General features: G+C 39.8%; 1 protein-coding gene across 1 annotated transcript in view; it reads right to left on the bottom strand.

Moving 5' to 3' along the window:
- Kiaa1210 (KIAA1210 ortholog) overlaps window positions 1-20294 on the bottom strand; it is a 38981-nt gene extending 18687 nt beyond the window's left edge. Inside the window, exons 1-6 of the mRNA XM_013019744.1 lie at window positions 20234-20294; window positions 14337-14502; window positions 7981-8104; window positions 7600-7650; window positions 6691-6861; window positions 2916-3065 (exon numbers count right to left, since the gene is read on the bottom strand). Of these exons, the coding sequence (XP_012875198.1) occupies window positions 2916-3065; window positions 6691-6861; window positions 7600-7650; window positions 7981-8104; window positions 14337-14502; window positions 20234-20294 (723 nt within the window). The remainder of the gene's footprint in view (window positions 1-2915; window positions 3066-6690; window positions 6862-7599; window positions 7651-7980; window positions 8105-14336; window positions 14503-20233) is intronic.
- Between the last annotated feature and the right edge of the window lie 2174 nt (window positions 20295-22468).

Consider the following 22468-nt stretch of genomic DNA (forward strand, 5'->3'; position numbering starts at 1 on the left):
CACACACACACACACACACACACACACACACAAATTCCTAAGGAAGAAATCAATGAACGACTACCTCCTTTTCCTCTACTGCTCTGTGGACACATTAGAGGCAAACCATTTGGCTGCTCCTCTTGTAGGTGAAATTCAGAAACAGGAAGCAATTCAGGTTGTGCAAGGTCAAAGAGTTTACATGTTTTCTTGTCCCATATCCCTCTCTTAGTGACAGGAAGACATTTGATTGCAGTAAGACACACAATCTGTGTCCAAAACCCAATAAGTTTCTAGGATTTCTACATCATTGGGTGGGGTGGAGGGAAAAAAATCAGGTTGGAAGATGACTGGTTTGCAAGTTAGGTTTTCATAGAGAGGATACTAACTCTATTTATAGGTACCTCTTATAGGGGCAAGGATGATGGCAGGTCCTTGAAGAACTGAGAGTTTCTAATTCCAAAGGATTAGAACTGAGAGTTTATAATTCCAAAACGGTAGAGTTTCTAGTCTCCAAACTATTTGGTTCTGACATACCAAGTTGGATTCCTTAGTAGGAACTTCAAAATGGTCTCCTCTGAGTTATGGGCCATGCAATTTTTTTGTGCCTGTTGTAGGGCTTGAACTCAAGGCGTGGGCACTGTCATTGAGTTTCTATTGCTCAAGGCTAGCACTCTACCACAGCTCCATTTCTAGCTTTTTGGTGGTTAATTGACGATGAGTCCCATGTACTTTTCTGCTCCTTTGGCTTTGAATGGTGATCCTCAGATCTCAGCCTCCAGAGTAGCTAAGATTACAAGCATGATTCACTGGTATCCAGCTCATAAGTGATAATGTTTAAAAAAATGTAGGAGCATGCCAAGTACCTCCTCTGACAAAACTAGAATGAAACTAGAAATCAATAACAGAAGGAAAACTAGAAAAGTAACAAATAGGTGGATATTAACAGTATATTCTTAGGAAACTAATGAGTTAAAGAAGTAATCAAAATTAACCAAAGTTAGAAAATATTTTAACATTAATAAAAACTAAAAGAAAATATAACAAAACATATGGGATATATCAGTATATGTCTATGTTAAGAAAAAAAAGAAAAAGATTTCAACCCAGTAACTAGCCAAATTCTCAACCTTAAGGAACTAGGGCAAAAAAGCCTAAAACTAAAGTTTCTAGAATAAAGAAAACAATATCAATTAGAGCAAAAATAAATGAGATGGTGAACAGAAAAACAAGAGATAAAAGTAACCAAGAAAAAGAAATGCATCCTAATCTGGGTCCTGGTGGTTCATGCCTATAATCCTAGCTATTCAGGAGGCTGAGATTTGAGGATCGTGATTCAAAGCCAGACTAGTCAAGAAAGTACATGAGACTCTGATCTCCAATTAACCACCCCCAAAAAGGGAGAAATGGTTCAAGTGCTAGAGCAGTAGCCTTGAGCACAAAAGCTCAGGGACATCACCCAATGCCCTGAGTTCAAGTCACAGGACCAGTACTAAAAAAATAAAAAAAAGGAAAGATAACGAAAGGAAAGAGAAAGAAAGGAAAGGAAGGAAGGCAGGTAGGCAGGCAGGCAGGCAGCCAAACTGAGGATAAGCAAATACAACTCTATTCACAAAAGATACACTTCTATATAGAGAAAATTCTAAAGAACCCCTATAGACATTGTAGCTGGTTAATGAATTCATTACAGTTAAGATACATGATCAACAAATGAAGGATCCAAAAAAAGAAAATTAAGCAAAAACAAAAATATTAAGCAAACAACAAAATATCAAAGAATAAATTTAACCAAGAAGGTACAAGGCTTGGACTCTATATAACTACAAAATTTTGCTGAAAGAAATTTAAAAAGGCTCTGATAAGTGAAAAAAATTCTATGTTCATGCATTATGAAACAATACTAAAATGGTGATACTTCCCAAAGTTTTATACAAATTAAATATCATCCTTATGAAAATCCCACTAGACTTTTTTCTGAAGCTATGGAGAAACTGGTCAAAACATTCATATGAAATTGCAAAGACCCTGATAAACCAAAACAATCCTGAACAAGATCAAAATTCTCACACTTTCAATGTTAAAACACTACATAATTGCAGTAATCAAAATACTACGGTACTGTATTAGGATAGACATATATATTAATGAAATTGAACTATGCTCACAAATAAACCTGTTCAATTATGTTCAACAAAAGTATCAAGAAGATAAATTAAGTATTAAAAGTCTTTTTAAACAATTGTACTAAGACAACTGCAACTACCACATGCAAAAGAATGAAATTGCACCCTTATTATTCACAATGTACAAAAATTACCTGAAATGGATGAGAAATAAAACTAGAAGAAAATGTAATAGTGATGGCTACGTAATGGAAGCAAAAATATCAAAAAGTCAAATTAGATTTCATCAAAAAATTTCAAAAGTTATTGATCAAAGGCAACTCTCAGTGAAGGAAGGGGTGGGTAGAGGAGGGATGGGTGAGAATGTTGAAAGGGGTGACATTAATCAATATATAGTATATTCATAAATGGCTTTGTAAAAAAGGAACATAAAGCCTGGTGTGGCAGTGCGTGTCTGTAATCCCAAGTACTGAGCTAGGAAGATCCTGAGTTTTAAAACAGCCTGGGCGGGCTGGGAAGGTGGCTCAGTGGTAGAGTGCTTGCCTTGCATGCATGAGGCCCTGGGTTCGATTCCTTAGCACCACATACGCAAAAAGAATAAAAGCCAGAAGTGGCACTGTGGCTCAAGTGGTAGAGCGCTAGCCTTGAGCTGAAGAGCTGAGGGACAGCACCCAGGCCCAGAGTTACAAAAAAAAAAAATTAAAACAGCCTGGGCTACACAGCAAGACCTCTGTAAAAAGATGAGAGCATGAAGAGTAATAATGGCCAACAGGCAACCATCCTCCAACCTTTACTAGAGGAAAGGGTTAATACCTTCTTTAGTGAAATCTTGTTTGAAAACTGCTTCTTTTGTAGGTTCTTAGACACGTCATTATCGATGAGGGTTTCTTCCAATTTCCTAGTCGTGCCAGATTGGATACGAGCTGGGCTGAAAGTGGTGTTACGTGGGTGCTGTGGTGAGACCTGTCAAGGGGAGAATAGAAGGAAAATATTAAAACTGTGTGCTTTCTGCCACGCTACTGGTGTGCACGTGTTCCTTAATTGGTAAAGGATTAAGAACCTAAAAAGAATATATGCACCCAGGAAGGAATCTCCTACCACCTTGCATTTACCTCTAGTACTTACTTAAACTAAAGACAAATGGCCTTGCTTTACTCTCTGCACTGCTGCACACATTTGCCGATCTCTAAATGATGTATTGGTCTGATCACACGAGAATTCTGATTATCTCCTTACTGATGCTAACTCCAAATATAGCTTGTTTCCAGCTTTTGTTTTACTTTGGGCCATGTTTTCAAAGGCTTGGTTCTTACAGAGGTGAGTAATCTCTGAGTTATGCTCTAGGATTGACATCTGAACTACAACTCTTGCTCCTTTTGCTTGTCTTAATCTTAACAAAGTTTACTTTTTTTTTTTAAAGAAAAGATACAGGTTGAAAAGTGGTCAGTGGTAGAGTGCTCACTTACCTAGTATGTACAAGGCCCTGGATTCCATCCTCAGCCCCAAGAAAAGATGGAAGGAAGGAAGGAAGGAAGGAAGGAAGGAAGGAAGGAAGGAAGGAAGGAAGGAAGGAAGGAAGGAAGGAAGGAAGGGAGGGGGGGAGGAAGGAAGAAAGGGAGGGGGAGGAAGGGAGGAAGGGAGGGGGTGGGAGGGAGGGAAGGAATAGGCATTGATCTCTGCAAAGTTCCTCTTGATGGGGATCAGAATTCCTCATCTTCACTTCATAAGCATCTACAATGTGTTACACCTGTTTCCAGGAATGAGGTCCACAATGAACAAAACAAGAACTTTTCTTTTATGCAACTGACATGGTTCTGTTGTAGGCTCTGCTTGGCTCAAGACACATAGACTTCACATACTGCAGCCAAAGAAAAAGAGCTGCAAATGGAGGCTGGTGTGACAGGGTTTTGCTCCTGGGGTATTACTGACTAGGATCTCTAGTTCTTCCTTCTTGCTACCAGACTCCATTGGGGACTGGAGAGGAGGCCAGTTCAACCATTCCCAACTCTAGCCCTAGTCAATTATCCCCAAATCCATCCCCAATAATGACTACAAGTAATGAGAAGTCACTTTTACATGGAGCATACAATGTGCCAGATAGGAAAAAACACTCCATAAATATCTCATTTACACCTCACATGTTTGAGGGGTTTTTTGAAAACTAAATTTGAGAGCCAATGCAACTGGTTTTAATCCTTCCAGTGGTAGAATAAGCATTTCAAGGAGCTGCCCAGCTTTATAGCCTGTGTTCTTAACCACCATGTACTCTTGTCTCCTAACTGTAAAGACCAGGAAAGAGAGATCGCAGACTGAAGACCAAGTTGGAGAACTTTAAAGGCAATAACCAGAACATATGGTGTGCCTGACACTTTAATAAAGGTCACTGGAGCCAGGCATCAGAAAACCAGAAGCAGTGGTTCAAGTGGTAGAACTCAGGGACAGCACCCAGGCCCCAAGTTCAAGACCCATGACCAACAAAAAAAAAGGAAAAAGAAATGTCACAGGGCCAGTGTTGGGCCTGAAATCAATAAGAGAAATGGCTTTCCAGTCTTCGTTTCTTCCTTCCTTTCTTTCTTTGGTCCAGTCCTGGGACTTGAACTCAGGGCCTGAGTCCTGTCCTTGAGCTATTGTGCTCAAGGCTAGCACTCTCCCACTTGAGCTACTGTTCCACTTCCAGCTTTTTGGTAGTTAATTGGAGATCACAGTCTCATAGACTTTCCTGCCTTGCTTGGCTTTGAATCATGATCCTAATATGTCAGCCCCCTGAGTAGCTAGGATTACAGGCATGAGCCACTAGCACCCGGCATGCCTTGGTTTCTTTTTCTTTCTTTTTTTTTTTTGTCCGTCATGGGGCTTGAACTCTGGGCCTGGGCTCTGTCCCTCAGCTCTTCAGCTCAAGGCGAGCACTCTACCACTTGAGCCACAGTGCTACCTCCAGTTTTCTGGTGGTTTATTGGAGATAAGAGTCTCATGGACTTTCCTGCCCAGGCTGACTTTGAACTGCAATCCTCAGATCTCACTCAGCCTCCTGAGTAACTAGGATGACAGGCGTGAGCCGCCTGCGCCCAGCCAAGTCTTGGTTTCTTAAATGACTGAATTCAATTTGATTCAACAGCAGGAAGATGCTAATAATACATTGTTAAATCTTAATCATTTGTGCTTAAAAAGAATATGAAATGTCTTAGAGATTAATTTAGGCATATATTCCTAACATTTCATACAGGACATCAGGTGATTGTCTAGCAGAAAGTAAAATTGACCCAGTCTCAATATTTCAGACATAGCAGTATATCTAAATTTCATCTCACAATCTTTCAGTTGTTTTGACACTTATAGGGAATTAAAATCTTGCCTCATGGGGCTGGGAAGGTGGCTCAGTGGTAGAGCGCTTGCCTTGCATGCCTGAGGCCCTGGGTTCGATTCCTCAGCACCACATAAGCAAAAAGAAAAAAGCCGGAAGTGGTGCTGTGGCTCAAGTGGTAAAGCACTAGCCTTGAGCTGAAGAGCTGAGGGACAGTGCCCAGGCCCAGAGTTCAGGCCCCACGACCAGACCCCCCCCCCAAAAAAATAAAATAAAATCCTGCCTCAAGGGAGCCAGTCATGGACCAATTCCACACTTGCTCCAGGTTCTATGCAGCACTGGGTATCAGGAACCTGTTTTATTTCTGTTTTCTGGCAGCGTCTTGCTGTGTAACCCAAGTGCACTCATGATCTTCCTGCCTCTGCATCTTGACTTCTGGCATTACAGACATGTACTAATACCACATCTAGGACCCTTGACATAATACTATCAACTATTCTTCATTTAATACTATCAACTATTCTGCATTTGGGGTCATCACCTGGCATTCAAAGGATGTTTTCCACATGAAGTCAATCTGGGTTTGATGGGTCAGAATTTATTAACACCCTGTGCTGTCTTCAGCCTTGTTCCCCAAGGGAAGGCCTATAGGACCAGACTGAAGGTATTAGGTAGGCACCCAAACAGCATTTAAGAAAACTTATCTTTGGACTATTGTAATTTCCCCTCATTCTTTTCATTGTGAGAAGCAATATTCCTAGTACACTAGCTTCAATTTTCACAAAACTTAACCTTTCTTTGTCATTAATGGGGCCTGAGTGTTATCCTTAAGCTCTTTGTGCTCAAGCAAGGGTAGCGCTCTACCACTTGAGCCACAACACCACTTCCAGCTTTCTCTGAGTAGTACTGGAGATAAAGAGTCTCACAGACTTTCCTGCCCAGGCTGGCTTTGAACCATGATCCTCAGGTCTCAGCCTCCTGAGTAGCTAGGAATACAGTCATGAGCCACCAGCACCCAGTTTAACCTTTTTTATTATTTTTAAGATATGGAATATCTCATATATGTGTGCGTATATATATATATGTATATATACACATATATATGTATATATGTGTATATATATATGAGTTTCTCAACTGTTGAGATTAAGATAGAGAAGGATCTTTCCCTGTTTCCAGAAACAACTTCCTTCCCTGCAAATGTGAGAAATTACCTTGTGGCACTTGGTTTGAAGCCACAAGGTCATAGCTATGGAGGCAAGTGAGAGCTAGTGTTAACATTCAAACCTGAAGACTGAAAACTTCCCAGATGTTACTTTTCCTTCTGTAGCACAAGAGAGCAACAATCTGCTGACTATAGATCCTGCTCTCCAGCCAAGGATCAACACATTTGGTGACTAGTTCAGTGTTTCCTTCTCTCTCCTTTATGGCTAATGGACTGAATACAACTTCTGTCCCCTGTGCAGAAACCAGAGCACACCATATAGGAGTCTTAAGCAGATATGTCAGAAATAAGCATCACTTTTTGGCAAGGGCAAAATAATTAGCTCTCCGGTAGGGAAGGGTCTCCTCCTGTCTGGCCTTCCTAGTTCTTCAATAGCCTTTGAACAGAATCTCATCAAAAGTTCAGAGCAGGAAGAGGCAGCTTCTGTTAATATCTGAATCTGAGTTCCAGAAGAGTAGACTGACAAATGCATTATGCATGCTCATTGTAAGTTTAGGATTCACTGGAGGTAAGGCATTATCCTATGGACATGCTGCATTTTACTGGGAATGTAGCTGTCCATTGTCCAGGTAGATACAAAAGAACTGAACCTCTTAGAAACTGGAGTAGTGGAAAGATTTTGAGGCTAACATACCTGAGTCAAATTTCCAAGTCTAGAACTTATGTTACTTAGGTGAGCTTGGACAATTCTTTAACCTTTCCAAGTCTTCATTCAATTCTCACAAAACAACTCCTTGGGGAGGGTAGATATTACTGATATACCTATTGTAGATGAAGAAATGAAGGCTCAGAGAGATTAAGCAACTAGCCTAGGGTCGTGCAGAGCGAGGATCCAAGCACGGGTCTATCTGTCTAACTTAGCTGCCCATGCTCTGAATCATTATGCTCTATTACCTCAGTAATCTTGGAGCCTCCAACCCAGATTCCATCTCTGGGTAAATATATAACTTCATATATATAGTATCAGACACCATGATATTAACCATCCCATCTGTAGGCAGAGTTCTGGAAACAAGAGATTTCTGTGGAAGAGAAGCACTTGGGGGTTGGTTTGCTAGGACATAAATAGAGGTTGTCAGTGCTAAAATAATGAGAGCATTCTTATGGTTTGTTAGGAGATGTCAACAAGGTAATACCAGCCAAAACTCTGTTTGACAACTAAGCAAGCACATTTTTTGTTGTTTAATGTGTATGACAGCCCTGTGGAGTAGAACCAAATGACAAGCAGAGCAAAAATGTTCCCTATTTGGGGGCGGGGGGGGGGGGGGGTTGAGCGGGTGCAGCAGGATAGGAGGAGGAAATGGAAGAAGAGTAGTAGTTCAATCAGGCACTAATGCTCAGGTCACTATTACCTCCAGAGGTCTGCCTCTCTGGACTTCCACTGGGGAGCATTGCTTCGTTGGTCTTTCAGATTCCGGATCCAACATGAAGATGCTATCGTGGGATAAGGCTTTGTTCCCCATGCTGCTCCTAGACCTGGACAAATAGGAACGCTATTGTAAAAATTATCCCAATGGATATAAAAATTGAATGTCTATTCAAAATGCTGCTCACCATAGGCAATTCAGGGGGAATATGAAAATGCCTATGTACTGACACAGAAAGCTGTCCATTAAATGTGAAGTGAAAAAATAAAGTATGGGCCCATTTACTATATACATAGGCAGTACATGCAGATATAGCTTATGGTCAAAGACAGGAAGTCTAGAAGAATATCCACCAAATTGTTAGTGGTGGTTTGCTCTGAGAAATGGCACCATAGACAGGAGGATATTTTAATTGTATGCTTTCTATCCTCTTTTTTATTTTAAGATTTTTTTATTGTGAAAATACCATACAGAGGGGTTACAATTACATGAACAAGGTAATGAGTACAGTCCTTATAAAGCATTGTTGCCTCCTCCTTTGTTTCCCCTTCCCATCCCTTCCCATCTCCCCACCACCACCACCCACCCAGCGCCAAAGTTGTAAAGTTCGTTTTTCAACATAACGTCTTGTACATCTCATTGTTGCAATGGGTCCACCTGTATCCCTATGTAAACAATTTGTTTTTTCCCTTCCCCTCCACAAACTTATATACTCTTGTATAATTTTAATTTTTGACATGATAAACATGTTCTTTGTATAAGATATGGTTTATTTACCATTCGATTCACCTATTTAAAGTATATAAGTTAATAGTGGCATCCTGTGGGATAGAAGGGTTATTGAAGACTTTTCATGTATACTTTTTTCCTTTTGTATTTCTATTTTTTTGTTTTGTTTTGTTTGCCAGCTTGAACTCTGGGCCTGGGTGCTGTCCCCAAAATTCCTTTTCTCAAGGCTATCACTCTACCACTTGAGCCACAGTACCACTTCTGGCTTTTTTGAGTATATTGAAAATAAACTGTGGGGAGAGAAAGAGAGAGAGACACATAGACAGACAGACAGACAGAGACAGAGACAAAGACAGAGAGAGAGAGACAGAGACAGAAAGAGACAGAGACAGATTTTAATCACAGGGAGAATACCTAAAAAATACAACTTAGGGGTTCTAAAGAAGATCTCCCTCAACCTCAGTTTCATGTTTAATGTGCCAGAGCAGAAACCCTGGAGGGGGTCACTAAGAAGTTAGGGAGGGAGATGAACATTTTCGCCTGGTCTGTACAATAGAACTAGTATCTATTTCCCACATTGTTATGGTGTGTCTGATGGAAGGAACAAATGCAATTCCTTCATTTTGATTTCTTAATGCATGCTTTATAATGTGCTGCTTTTGCTGAGATTGTTTTTGTCAGTTGTTGGGTTTGAACTCAGAGCCTGGACACTGTTCCTGAGCTTTTTTTTGCTCAAGCACTTTGAGCTTCAGCTCCACTTCTGTTATTTAGGTGGTTAATTGGATTTAAGAGTCTCATAGACTTTCCTGCCCAGTCTGGCTTTGAACCATGGTCTTCATATCTCAGCCTCCTGTGTAGCTAGGATTATAGGCGTGAGCCAGCCCTACCCAGCTGGAGTTCCCTTCTTATCTTGCCAATGACCACTCATGGTTTAGAACTGTGTTGTTCAGTTTCCATGAGTGTGAGTATTTGAAGCCATTTCTTTTACTGTTAACTTCTACTTTTTTAACTTCTACTTGTTTCCCATTATGTCTGACAGGATACAGGAGTTTATTTCAATTTCCTTGAATTTGAAACTTGCTTTAAGACTTAGTATGTGGTTTGTTTTAGAGAATATTATATGGGCTACTGAGAAAATGTGCATTGTGCAGCTGTTGTGTACAAATATGTATATTGGCATCTATCTATCTATCTATTTATCTATCTATCTATCTATCTATCTATCTATCTATCTATCTATCTATCTATCTATCTATCTATCTATCTATCTATCTATCTATCTCTGTCTACCCCTGTTAGGTCCAGTTGGTCTATTGTCTTTCACATCTGAGATTTTATTTTTAGTCTTCACCTGCTTGACCTGTCTATTGGTGAGAGTGGAGTGTTAGAGTCTCCAACTACCATATTGTTGGGAGCTATGTAAACTTTTTACTTTTGGTTTTGGTTGGTCGTGGGGCTTGAACTCTGGGCTTGGGCGCTCTCCCTGAGCTCTTCAGCTCAAGGCTAGCACTCTACCGCTTGAGCCACAGAGCCACTTCTGGTTTTCTAGTGGTTTATTGGAGATAAGAGTCTCACTGACTTTCCTGCCTGGGCTGGCTTTGAACCTCAATCCTCAGATCTCAGCCTCCTGAGTAGCTAGGATTATAGGCGTGAGCCACCAGTGCCTGGCTTGCTATGTAAACTTTTTAAGTCCAAGAGTGTTAGGTTAACAAAGTCCAGTGCTCATGCATTTGGTGAACATATGTAAAGAATTGTTTTCATGATGGAAAGTTATCTTTATTACATGAAGTGGCCTCTTTGTCTCTTCTTACTAACTTGTATTGAAAATCTACTTTGCCAAATACAAGCATAGCTACTTCTACCTTCTTGTGAATTCCATTGTCTGGAAGATTTGTTTTCAGATAAGTATCTTTAATTTCAGATAAGTATCTCTCTTGTAGGCAACAGATGGTTGGATCTTGCCTTTTGATTGGACTCACCAATCTATGTCTTTTGATCAGAGAACTGAGTTCATTAATACTGAGTATTAAATTGATAGGTGTGTAGCTGTTCCTACCATTTTTTATTTTAGTGTTGCTTCCTTTCCTGCTCTGTCTATGCTTGTCTATACATGTGGTGGGATTTGTTTATGTCACTTCTTTCAGGTTTATGTTGGTCTTCCTGTGTGCTGGATGTCAGAGTATCTGCTCTAGTCCTGGAATAGTGGTGATAAACGTAGATTTTGTTGGTCATAGAATGTTTTTATTTGTACTTCTTTTATAAATGATAGCTCCACTGGGTAGAATATTCAAAGTTGGAAATTATTGAATTTTAATCCTTGGAAAACCTCATTCCAAGCCCTCCTTGTTTGTAAGATTTCTGTTGAGAAATCTGATGTTATTCTGACAGACTGATCTTTGTAGATTAGATATTTCCCCCTTACAGCCTTCAGTGTTTTTCCTTGGTAGAGAAGTTATATTCTCATCAGGTCTGTTAGGTGTTCTAAATGCCCTTTACCCAAATTGGCTTCTCTTTTTCAGGATTTGAGAGGCTTTTTGCTATTCCTTTATCAAATATGTTTCCCATGCTATTAGTTAACATCTCTTCCCCTTCTGAACCCTCCATGATGCTCAAATTAGGTCATTTAATGAAGACCTCATTTTTTTCATATTTCTTTGTATTTTCTTCTAGTTTTTCTACTATGTCTAAAGTTTTTCTAATACATCTAATCTATCTTCAGGTCTTGAAATTCTGTCTTCTGTGTTGCCCGTTATGCTGAAGAGGCTGTCCATTTTATTTTTTAATATCCTAAATTTGAATTTGATTTGTTTTCTAGATTTCTCTTTGTTAATGTTCTTTTCAATATCTTTATTTCACTTGTTTGTTTACCTGCATTTTATTTGAACTCTTGTATTTAGTAATTTGGGGAATTTTAAAATTGAATTTCATTTGAAGTTTTCTCTTCTGATGATGTCTTTGGTTCAATTCTTCTGCCAGTCCTAGAACTTGAACTCAGGGCTTAGGCACTGTCTCTGAGCTTCTTTTGCTCAAGGCTAGCACTCTATCACTTGAGACTTCGGGCTTTATTTGTTTATGTGGTACCGAGAACTCGAACCCAGGGCTTCATGCATGCTAGGTGAGCACTCTGTCACTAAACCACATTCCCTGATTCAAATTTTTTGAACTAAAAATATGTTATTAGCCAGGTGTTTGTGACTCACAACTGTAATCCTAGCTACTCAGCAGGCTGAGATCTGAGTATTATGGATTGAAGCCATCCTGGGTAGGAAAGTATATGAGACTCTTATTTCCTATTAACCACCAAAAAAACAGAAATGAAGCTGTAGCTCAAGTGATAGAACACTAGCCTTGAGCAAATGAGCTCAGAAACAGTTCCCGGGACCCCTGAGTTCAAGCCCCAGGACTTGTATACTCTTTCTATGTATTTATATAATTATTTATACATAATTATAATTATGTATATATGTATATATAATTATATATGTATGATTCCTGTGTTTCAAATGGAGTTTTTTGTGCTTTTAGCCTTTCCTTTGGTTCTGTTTCCTCTAATTTGACTCATCACACAATAGTGATAAACCTAATTCTATTCCTAAGCAGAAGATATATGTAAGTAGGTATAGCAAACTGAAGGAGTAGAGTGATGGGTGGTACATAAGATGACTTTGTAAATAGGGAAGATACACCATAGAATCTTTGTGTGAAAAGGGGAAAATAGTGAATGAAAGTCATCTATATCTGGGCAGATCCTTGATACCTGACAAATCAAAACAGAAACACAACTGAGCATCCGTGCTTTATGTCTGTATTCCTAGCTACTCAGGAGGCTGAGGTCTGAGGATCATGGTTCAAAGCCAGCCCAGGCAGGCTTTGAGAATATAGCAGAGTACATGGACCATTTTGGAATAGAACACACAAGTAAGAAGGGAAACATAAAACTTGAGTAGAGATAGTCCTTACTAATCTGCAGAGACAATGCAGACCAAACAAGAATGTGCCTCCTTCCCCACCCTCTGATGTTTAGTAGGACTAATCTTAGTCTTACTTAGATCTATAAGGTTGGTCTATAATGGCATTATTATTATTATTTGCCAGTCCTGGGGCTTGAACTCAGGACCTGAGATCTGTCCCTGAGCCCTTTTTGCTCAAAGCTAGCATTCTACCACTTTGAGCCATAGCTCCACTTCTAGTTTTTTGGTAGTTAAATAGAGATGAGTCTGGCTTTGCACTGTGATCCTCAGATCTCAGCCTCGTGAGTAGCTAGGGTTACAGGTGTAAGCCACTGAAGCCCAACAATAATGGCATTATTTTTGAAGTACATTATAAGCCCCTCTGCCAAAAAAACATTTCCCCCACTAGTGAGGCTATCTGAAAGTCATCACATTGGAAGCAATCATTAAAGTTCTTCTTTAGGAGCCATGTGTGCTGTCAGGCTATTATGTCACAGGAAGCATTGGAGACAAATGTTGAAGGGGCCATAACGTGGTAACAAGCTGACCCTTTACTACCAAGAAAAACCTTGACAGGTTCGCTAGCAGTACTATTGAGCTTTGTGGAGTGTCCAGAGAAATCTACAGTTTAAGGCCAGCAGAACAGGCCAAGTAGAATGAGAGGGGTGGAGAGAGAGAGAGAGAGAGAGATACAGACAGACAGACAGACAAAGACAGAGACAGAGAAAGGCCCAATTCATCAAGGGACAGTTGGGAGTACCAGGGGTCTAGTGAAAGAAAAACAATGGGAGATTGAAATTGGGGCCTCACAAAAATATGAATAAGGGTGGCAGTGGTGGCTGCAAAACACCCTCTCTGTGACCACTTCTAGCATTTGTCCCCATGTGGCATGGAAGGAGAGGGACTGGAATGTTTTGCTTCTTTGTGTACTTTTACAGCAATATAATGAGTTTATTTTTTCTTGATGTTTTAAAAAACATTTATTTATGAACTATAATCACCTATTTTCCATAGGGCAGAGCATATGGTTATAACAAGAATAAAAAAGCTTTTAACGTCAGAAAGCTTCTCCAAAGTCAGTTATAATGACTGGAGAATATGTATATCATCAATTTGTGATTAAATTTCTCCTAACAATGTGGCATATGTTTATACATCCACCAATCCCAAAGCCAGATAGATAGCTTTAATGTCTGAGACTTTATTCACTCATTATGAGATCTGGTATATCTGTAATCCAGGGCCTGGTTGGCAAACAACGCCCAACCTTCAGAATGATGTAAGTCATCCCCACTGCGTGAAACAGACCTGCTAGCTTTTCATTAGCAGTAGATGCCATGTCTCCAGTTTTTCTGTAACAGTATGGCTTCCTTGATCCATTCCCACCCTCTACCCTGGTGCTTTTGAGGAAGGAGGTGTGTATTTGCTGTGTTCCATCCCACTGAGCCACACAGCCAAGAAAATAAACACATACCTAGTACATGAAGAAGATCTCTGAACATAACTGTTTTGGTAATGGCTTCGAGCCATATGCATTGAGGTAGAAAGGATGGAAGTTCCTGATACCAAAGGCTCATTGGTCACTTGGTTGCCAAGGGTGGGCCTAAATCTAGTTACGTGTCCTTGCCCTGGGCCCACCCTCTGCACTCCATATGAGCTTACCTAAGTTCAATTTGTTGACTTTCCTGAATTGGCTTCAGTGAAGTCATAATGTTGCTACTGGATAAGCTTGGCTTTAGCGCTTTCCCTCCTTGAGTGTCATCAGAACTTTTTTTCTTCTTCTTACCAAAAAAATTCTTGAAGACTCGAAATTTGGATTTTTTCTTTCCTGAAAGTTAAGAAGTGAAAGTGAGACAGAGGGTTATGGAGGAAGGGGAGGTACATGGGGCTCAGGGGTAGGGGAAAGAGGACCTTCATGACACGAATGAGAACCGTGGTCTCAGGTGCCTTACAGATCGTTAAATGCTCTTAAAGATTGCTTTGGCTTTCTTTAGTTTCCAACTAAACACACTATATGCCTTCATTAGAACTCAGTAGAAAAGGAATATATCTATATCTATATATCTTCTCCTTTTCAGTTGTTAGTTCTTATTGTTTTCACATGCAATGAATGACCAACACAGAAGTGGCATTACAATAGTCTACTCTCTGGAAGACCACGTTGGTATGGCAAAGGCTGTACTGGCAGTGAAAGACCCAGCCAATATGGCAGCTATTATGGCAGGTGTGTGCTGGTTCAGTGTCTGAACACTCTGGAATCTTGGAATTGAATGTGACATGGCTTAGCTCCGTGACCTTACTATGGGAGAAGCACTCAACTTCTCTACCACTTTGTGGGAAAATGAAGAGACTGCACTCGATCATTATCTCTCCAAGTGTTTTCTGAGGGATACTCCTACATTCTCTTACATGAAAAGGGGATCAATGTAGGAGATGTGAATTAGACAATAGTCTGCTTTCCAACAAGATGTTTGGGAGGCTTTTGGATGCTTATATGTATGGTAGAACTCCACAAATTGGGTAACAAGAGTATCTTCTCAATGCACATGAGAAAAGTATTTGGCAACACACATTGGGAAATGCTACATACAGTTCTACTTAGCTCTGAATGTCATGATCTCTTTGTGTGCTGATTTGTCCTATGCTTACCTAGTAAAGAAGGTCTCTAAATTTCAAAACCTGTTATTAACTAGTTTCCCATTAATCTAACCTTGTCTGTCTTTTCTCCAGACACCAAAAATTTGTTTAATAGGACCACATTTTCCATCTTAATGTTCTTTATTTCATTCCTTCATTCTTTCATTTGTTCATTCACTCCCTCAACCACTCCAAATATTTAAGGACAAGTACTTCCTAAGTTCTGGGTATCAATAAGAAAAGAATTAGATACAGATATAATTCTATTTATGTTAATTAGAAACAGTGCCATATCTAGAATGAACTCTGAAGTCTACATGATTAGAAGCAGCAGCCATCTAGGAGTGGGACAATGAAAGATCACAAGGCTGTTGGATTGCCAGTTGCTGCTTAAGTAATTTGTGTTTTGGATTACTTAGGCAATTACTTATCTACTAGGATGTTCCTGTATAAAGGATCTTGGTTGTAAATTCATCTTTCCCATGTTCACTTCTTTTTTTTCAGAAAAAGATCACACTAATTTGTTTAATAATAAACTAAAGTATTTTAAATAATGTTCAGTTTCCACAGAGTGACTGTCAGGATTCCATATGAAGGTTCTTGGAAGTTTACAGCAGAGAAGAATGACTCTAAAAGAAGCCCTATTTTGAGCTGGGAAGATGGCTCAGTGGTAGAGCGCTTGCCTTGCATGCCTGAGGCCCTGGGTTCGATTCCTCAGCACCACATAAGCAAAATGAAAAAAAGCCGGAAGTGGTGCTGTGGCTCAAGTAGTAGAGTGCTAGCCTGAGCTGAAGAGCTGAGGGACAGCGCCCAGGCCCAGAGTTCAGGCTCCACAACCGGACTCCTCCCCCCTAAAAAAGAATCCTATTTTGCTTTTTGACCCTCTCTCTTAATCTCTCCACTTCCAAATAATTTTTACAACCCGTGAAGTTGTGAGGTTTTTGTATTAAATTCTGAGTAATCAAAATTTGTTTGGTGCTAGAAAATGTTTAACAACTAAACTTGAGATAATGCATGATTTGTATTATTTGCCGATTCATGTAGTATAAATACTCCCACTATGGACAATTTGAAGCTACAATATGATTTGGGGGAAGCGATGTATAGTCAGTCTCCCAGGTCAGTTAGAGTCAGCTCCAATATACCATTCAACCATTCCTGCCCAGTGAGAGAGATCTTTTCACAAATAGGAGAAAAAGTGGCATATTTTAGCCTTTGGAGGTACTGCCTGTTTGTGGGTTGTTGTTGTTTTTTTGTTGGTTGGTTGTAATGTTTGAGCTCAGGCCTGGGCACTGTTCCTGAGATTTTTCACCCAAAGCTAGTGCTCTACCACTTTGAACCACAGTACCACTTCCAGTTTTCTGGTGGTTAGTTGCAGATAAGAGTCTCATGGACTTTCCTGCTCAAGCTCAGATCTCAGCCTCCTATGAGTAGTTAGGGTTACAGGCCTGGGCCACCAGAGACCTGGCTGTACTGCTGTTTTTGAATGAGATTTATGGATTCTTGAAGGGTGAGTGTCCTGTTATCTCTCTGAAGGGGGAACAGCTATATGCTCAGAACGTAGCATAAAGAATGTTACAAACATCCACCATCTTTAGAAACATAGTGACTTTCATTTATTCTTGCTTCAAAATTCCAAAATAGGGTGAACAAATGCAGGTACTCACTAGAAAATATGTTGAAAATGAACTATACAACTTGTTGATGGGGACAGGAGGAAACACTGGGAGAGAGTGAGGGAAGGGGTGACATTATCCAAAAAGAAAAAAAATGTACTTATTACCTGTCATGTAACTATAATTTCCTTTGTGCATTATTACCTTTATGATAACAATAAAAATACATTTTAAGAAATCTCAGAATGGAAGGGAAGAAGGCAAGGGGAGGGAGAGACGTTGGGGCTGCAAGCCTGCTTCTTAGCACTAGCCAAGACAAGGACAGGAGAATCAGCAAGTGGTAACTACATTTATAACACTGACTAGTCCAAGACAAACATTTCCAATAAATTCTTCAAGCTATGAAGGCAAACTTACCAAACATAATCATTGCATGAGCAGACAAAAATTCTATACTCACATAATTTATGGTGCGAAATGAACAAAATGGCTAGCTATTTTAGAACTGGAACAGGTGCTACAATTTACGTATGCCTAGATTCCAATTATCTTTCAAATTCTTATCACTTACTGGTCAGAAACATCAACTTAGTTTCTTATAAGGATTCAAAATTTCTTAAGCAGCAATTCACGTTTCTTTCAATGGGGGGGGGTGGGCACTGGAGGAAAAGAATGTTTCCATTCTACCCTGTGAGAAGGCTCTGAATATGGTAGCCATACAACTCTGTGAGCAGGTAATGAGGAGGACACTAAGGGAAGGTAACTGACAAATGTGGTGGGTTGGATGTGCATTAATCAGAAAAACAGCTTTTTAAGCTACATGCAACCTTAGAGAGCAACCCATTGCCAGACTTCCAATGTTAGCTGCAAGAGCCCGTCTTCAGCTAACTCTTTTATTGCTGTGCTGGAAATGGAACCCAGGGGCATTACACGTACTGCAGAACTAGTCAGCCACTGAGTGACATCCCCAAACTCTTCAACCTGTTTTTGATTAGGACATTTCCCTACCCTCAATTGTAACACGTCCCTGTGTATGGAGATAGACTGGATCTCAGGCCTGGGAGTGATACACCATCCTCATGCTATGTTGTTTTTCTAATCCTAATAGAAACCATGATGTTTGCCATAAATTTGCTTTGTAGGCTTCCTTTTGTTCTGGAGTTGTTTTTTATTGGCAGCAAAGCCCTGCACAGGCTGACATTAAAAGCGATTAAAAGCACAAAGGATACATAGGCATTAACAATTAAGGAAGGGTTAAAAAAAAAACCATGTTTATACCTAGCAATGTTTATATAGATTGCCCATGTCACCATAAGAGATCACAACTGTAGCCAGAGAACAGAGCCAGGAGCTGTCAGCTATTTAGACTTCTAGAGCAAAGACATTCATTTCCCTGTGTAAGCCCAAGAACTACACATTTCCAAACAGCAAAGTAGCTTTCAATATCACCATCCAATGAGGGCCTGTCAGGTGTGTCACATGTCGCAAAACAGCCAATTGAAGGCATTGTTCCTTGTCCCCCAACTCCCACTCCAGAAAAAAAAACCGTGGCTAAAGCCTATGAAGAAATTGTGGCTTCTGGCTTATATCTTCATGTATCCATCATGCACACAGGAAGATCATCTCCTCTGGGTTGAACTTAGATTTTCAAATGTGTAAAATAAAACTGAGTGTAGCCAGGCGCTGGTGGCTCATACCTATAATCCTAGCTACTGAGATCTGAGGATCAAAGTTCGAAACTAACCTGGACAGGAAAGTCCTTGAGACTCATCTCCAATTAATCACAGAAAAAGCCAGCCAGAAGTGGCGCTGCAGTTCAAGTGGTAGATTGCTAGCCTTGAGCAAAAGGAACCTATGGACAGTGCCCACACCCAGAGTTCAAGCTCCAAGACTGGCAGAAAGCAATAATAAAACCCCAATTGAGTGTAGTAGTACACACCCATAATCCAGGCCCTGGGAAGTAGAAACCGAAGAATCGTGAATTTGAGGCTAGTCCGGATTACATTACAGATACCCCAACTTAAAAAAAAAAGCACAACACAATGATGACCTTGTTTGTACACGTTGCTGCTTGGATATAAAACATTCTTTTAATCTTTCTTTCCCTTTAGCCTCTCAACCACACTGCATAAGTCTAAAAACATCCCAAGCACAAACAACCCCTGAGAACAGAAAAAGGGCATTTCCTCACCACCACTCACCACCATGCACTGGACTTTCACCTTCTTTTGTGGGCATGTGTCTAACTCGTATTGGAAAAGATAGGTCATTTCGTTTGGCAGTTGCACCTGCCTTGACAAGGAAGTCTCACCTTTAACTTCTTCAGTCATTCATTTCTTAAACATTTAAGTGGGTGTCTCTGAGCACAATACTAAGCAATGGTAATGCAGAGATGAGGACCCAAGCCTTGCCTTCAGGGGTCCACTAGCAATCTCAGCATCTCATACCCGCATATTCAGTGATGTCAGGCACCCAAGAAGTCGTGAGGAGGGAGGTTCCTTTAGCTTTCTAGGCAAGCTCTTATGCACTACACACAACTAAAAAATACTCATATACACAAAAGAAAAGAAGAACCCAATTTTACTGTTCTGCCTTTAAGTAGATAGCTCATCTTATGTCTTATATACATTTCCTTTTGTATTGTGTGTGTTTTAAGAGAGGGTATTGAGGAGGTGAATATGGTCAAAAGACATCTTGTGCATGTATGAAAATGTCTTCATGAAGCCCATTATTGTGTATAATTAATACACATGAATAATAATGAAGAAAACTTAAATCAGATATTATTTGTGATTTATATTTCCTTTTCTATTATCCCATTCACAGTCACCCATCACTCCTGGATAAATGCCACAATTAGGCATGAGTATTCATCTGAGTAAATTTCACAAACAGTTTGGTAAATTGAACCCACTGAATAGAAGCCAATGGGAGCATCATTTTATTTCTGCATCCCTTCTTTCCTATTCAAATGATAAATTCCTCCATTGGTTATAAATTTTGGTTGAATCTGTGAGATTATTGTCCCTTGTGATGGTTTTTTTTCTGATTGAGCAGAAATACCTCTGCCTCAGTGAGTAAAATTCAGTAGTCACCTGCAGAGATTACAGAGCCTCAGAAAAAATGTGTAGACTATTAGAGGTTGGAGATAACAGAGAAGAGCTTAGAAAGATTAACAGTGCGTATGAATCTACAGTTATTACAATTAAGTTGATAGGAACTTGTTTTCTGGAGAATTGGTTCTTTTTTTTCCTAGGGGCCAAACACAGTATACATCTAGTTTCAAAGTTTTATTGGATTTCTTACCTTCATCACCCATGTCTAGAATTTCTTGACTACTGGATACTTCACTTATTGACTCGGCCATGGTAGAATCACTAAAACAATATACAAAGCAAATCAGAAAAATAATCATCACCACTGAACTCAAAGCCTCACACTTGCTAGACAGGTGTCTTCCAATTGAACCATACTCCTAGCTTTTTATCATTTTATGTCCATAAGGCAACACAATCTTTTCACCCTTATTCTTCATCCTTCAGATTCTTAAATGATTCCAGATAAAATATACAAATGTAATTACCATTAGGACAAATCATCCCCCCTCCAATTTTTTTCCTACATTTTAAAAATTAACATCAATTAGTTGTTGAAGAGGATTTCATTTTGACATGTCTATATATTCATGCAATGTGCCTTGACCAGACTCTCCATCACTTCCCTTCACCCCACTTCCCCTGCCCCAACCAATCTCAACCACCTTCATTGTTCCATTTCCACGCATATACATACAGTATTTCAATCATAGTCATCGTCCTTCTTCTTCTCCATTCACCCATTAGCCCCACCACCACCACTATCCACTGTTACCCACACCCCAGACAGGATCTGTTTTACATTCCTATCCTTTCTTTTTAAAAGTATATACTATTTGTTCAAAGGGACCATCATGATATTTTTAAGATAGTAATTCCATTAGTATGTCATGTCCAGAAAAAGCCAAATACATAGGGAATGTCTTGCTTGGAGATAGGGGAATGTGGTTTTGATGGGTGATCAATGAAAAAAATCAATGGAATATTTCCAGTCATCTTAATAAACACAGTAGCATCCCTGCTTCCATCACTCAGAAGCCTTGTAAGCAGTGGGGAAGCAAACCTCTCAGCATTACAGATAGATGGTCATGGAAAAACACCAGGCCACAACACCAGGCCACAGCAGGCTGACATTGCCTTTGAGCCATTATTTCTAGTGGTGGAAAAAGAAGAGGAAAACAAAATCAAAGAGAAAAATATGAAAGGCAAATGGTAGAACAAAAGAACTCATCTTTGCACTGCTAGAACCAGAGAGTACTAATAGAACCATTCGATTTAAATCTGGAGTTCAGAAGGTCTGAAATTCTTTCCGATATACTTGCTTTATTTCCCCAAGTGATAAAAAGGCTGAAAGAACAACCTCACTGTTCATTATTCAATTGGAACATGTCAGGCATGTGTCTCCTTAAATAAGCCAACAAAACATGCAAATCTCTTCTCAGTTACAAACTTTCATCCCATTACTCCCCTGTCTCTCTAAATTCCCTTAATGTAAAACCCAAAGAAATGAATAATACTCACTTTCTTTGTGGGCGCACCTCACTTTCTAACTCTTGAGCTCTCTCCAAACTAAGCTTCTGAACACGAAGCTTCCAAAGGCAACTGCTTCTAAGCTCTGCAAAAACTGTTCTTCTATCCAATAGGCAGTTAACCCAATCTTCTGGAAGCAATTGGCTCATTTTTGAATAATTTTATCATTGGCTTTTTGAAACACTACACTCCCCCTAAATTTCCTCGTGTTTTATTGGCTGTTGCTTATCTGACTTTCTTGCTGGATCTTCCTTCTCAATCTGATTTTGGAATGTTGTAGCACACAGTGCGATGTCCTTGGCACTATTGTTTAAATCATTTATTAAATACAAATATTAATGTGAGCACATAGATTTTTAATTTTTCTAGTTGCAATATTTTTAAAAGTAACACCAACCCTCCACCACATAGACAAAGTTAGTTTCATAAGATATCTTACTAAACCCATTAAAATCAGAAAATTATTATTTTAACATGCATTATAAAAAATAAAATTTGTGGTCTACATTACATTCTGCTTAGCACTCTAAGCTTCCTCATTAGTGGCATCAGCCTCTTGCCAGAAATTCCTCCTTACCCCTCAGTGGCTTGTCACCATGCTTAGAATAAAACTCCAGAGCCTTGACAGGAGCCTAACCTGGTCTGGTTCCACTTCTGTGCCCTACTTACCTTCAACCCTGCTACCCGCTCACTCACTTTATCCTCTGCTGCAGCCCCACTGCACCTTCTTGAAAATCCCCCAGTGCACCAAGCTCCTTTCAACCTTAGAGCCCTTACACTAGCTGCTTCCTCTGCCTGGAGAGCTCTATCCCCCAGACAGTGGCATGACTGACTTGTTCAAAGGGGACAGCACTTACATAAGCATCCTAGGTAAAGCACTTCCTGTCTCTCCATCGTGTTATCGTTCACCAGTCTC

This window comes from Dipodomys ordii, unplaced genomic scaffold, assembly GCF_000151885.1.
Source record: "Dipodomys ordii isolate 6190 unplaced genomic scaffold, Dord_2.0 Scaffold47, whole genome shotgun sequence".
NCBI lineage: Eukaryota > Metazoa > Chordata > Mammalia > Rodentia > Heteromyidae > Dipodomys > Dipodomys ordii.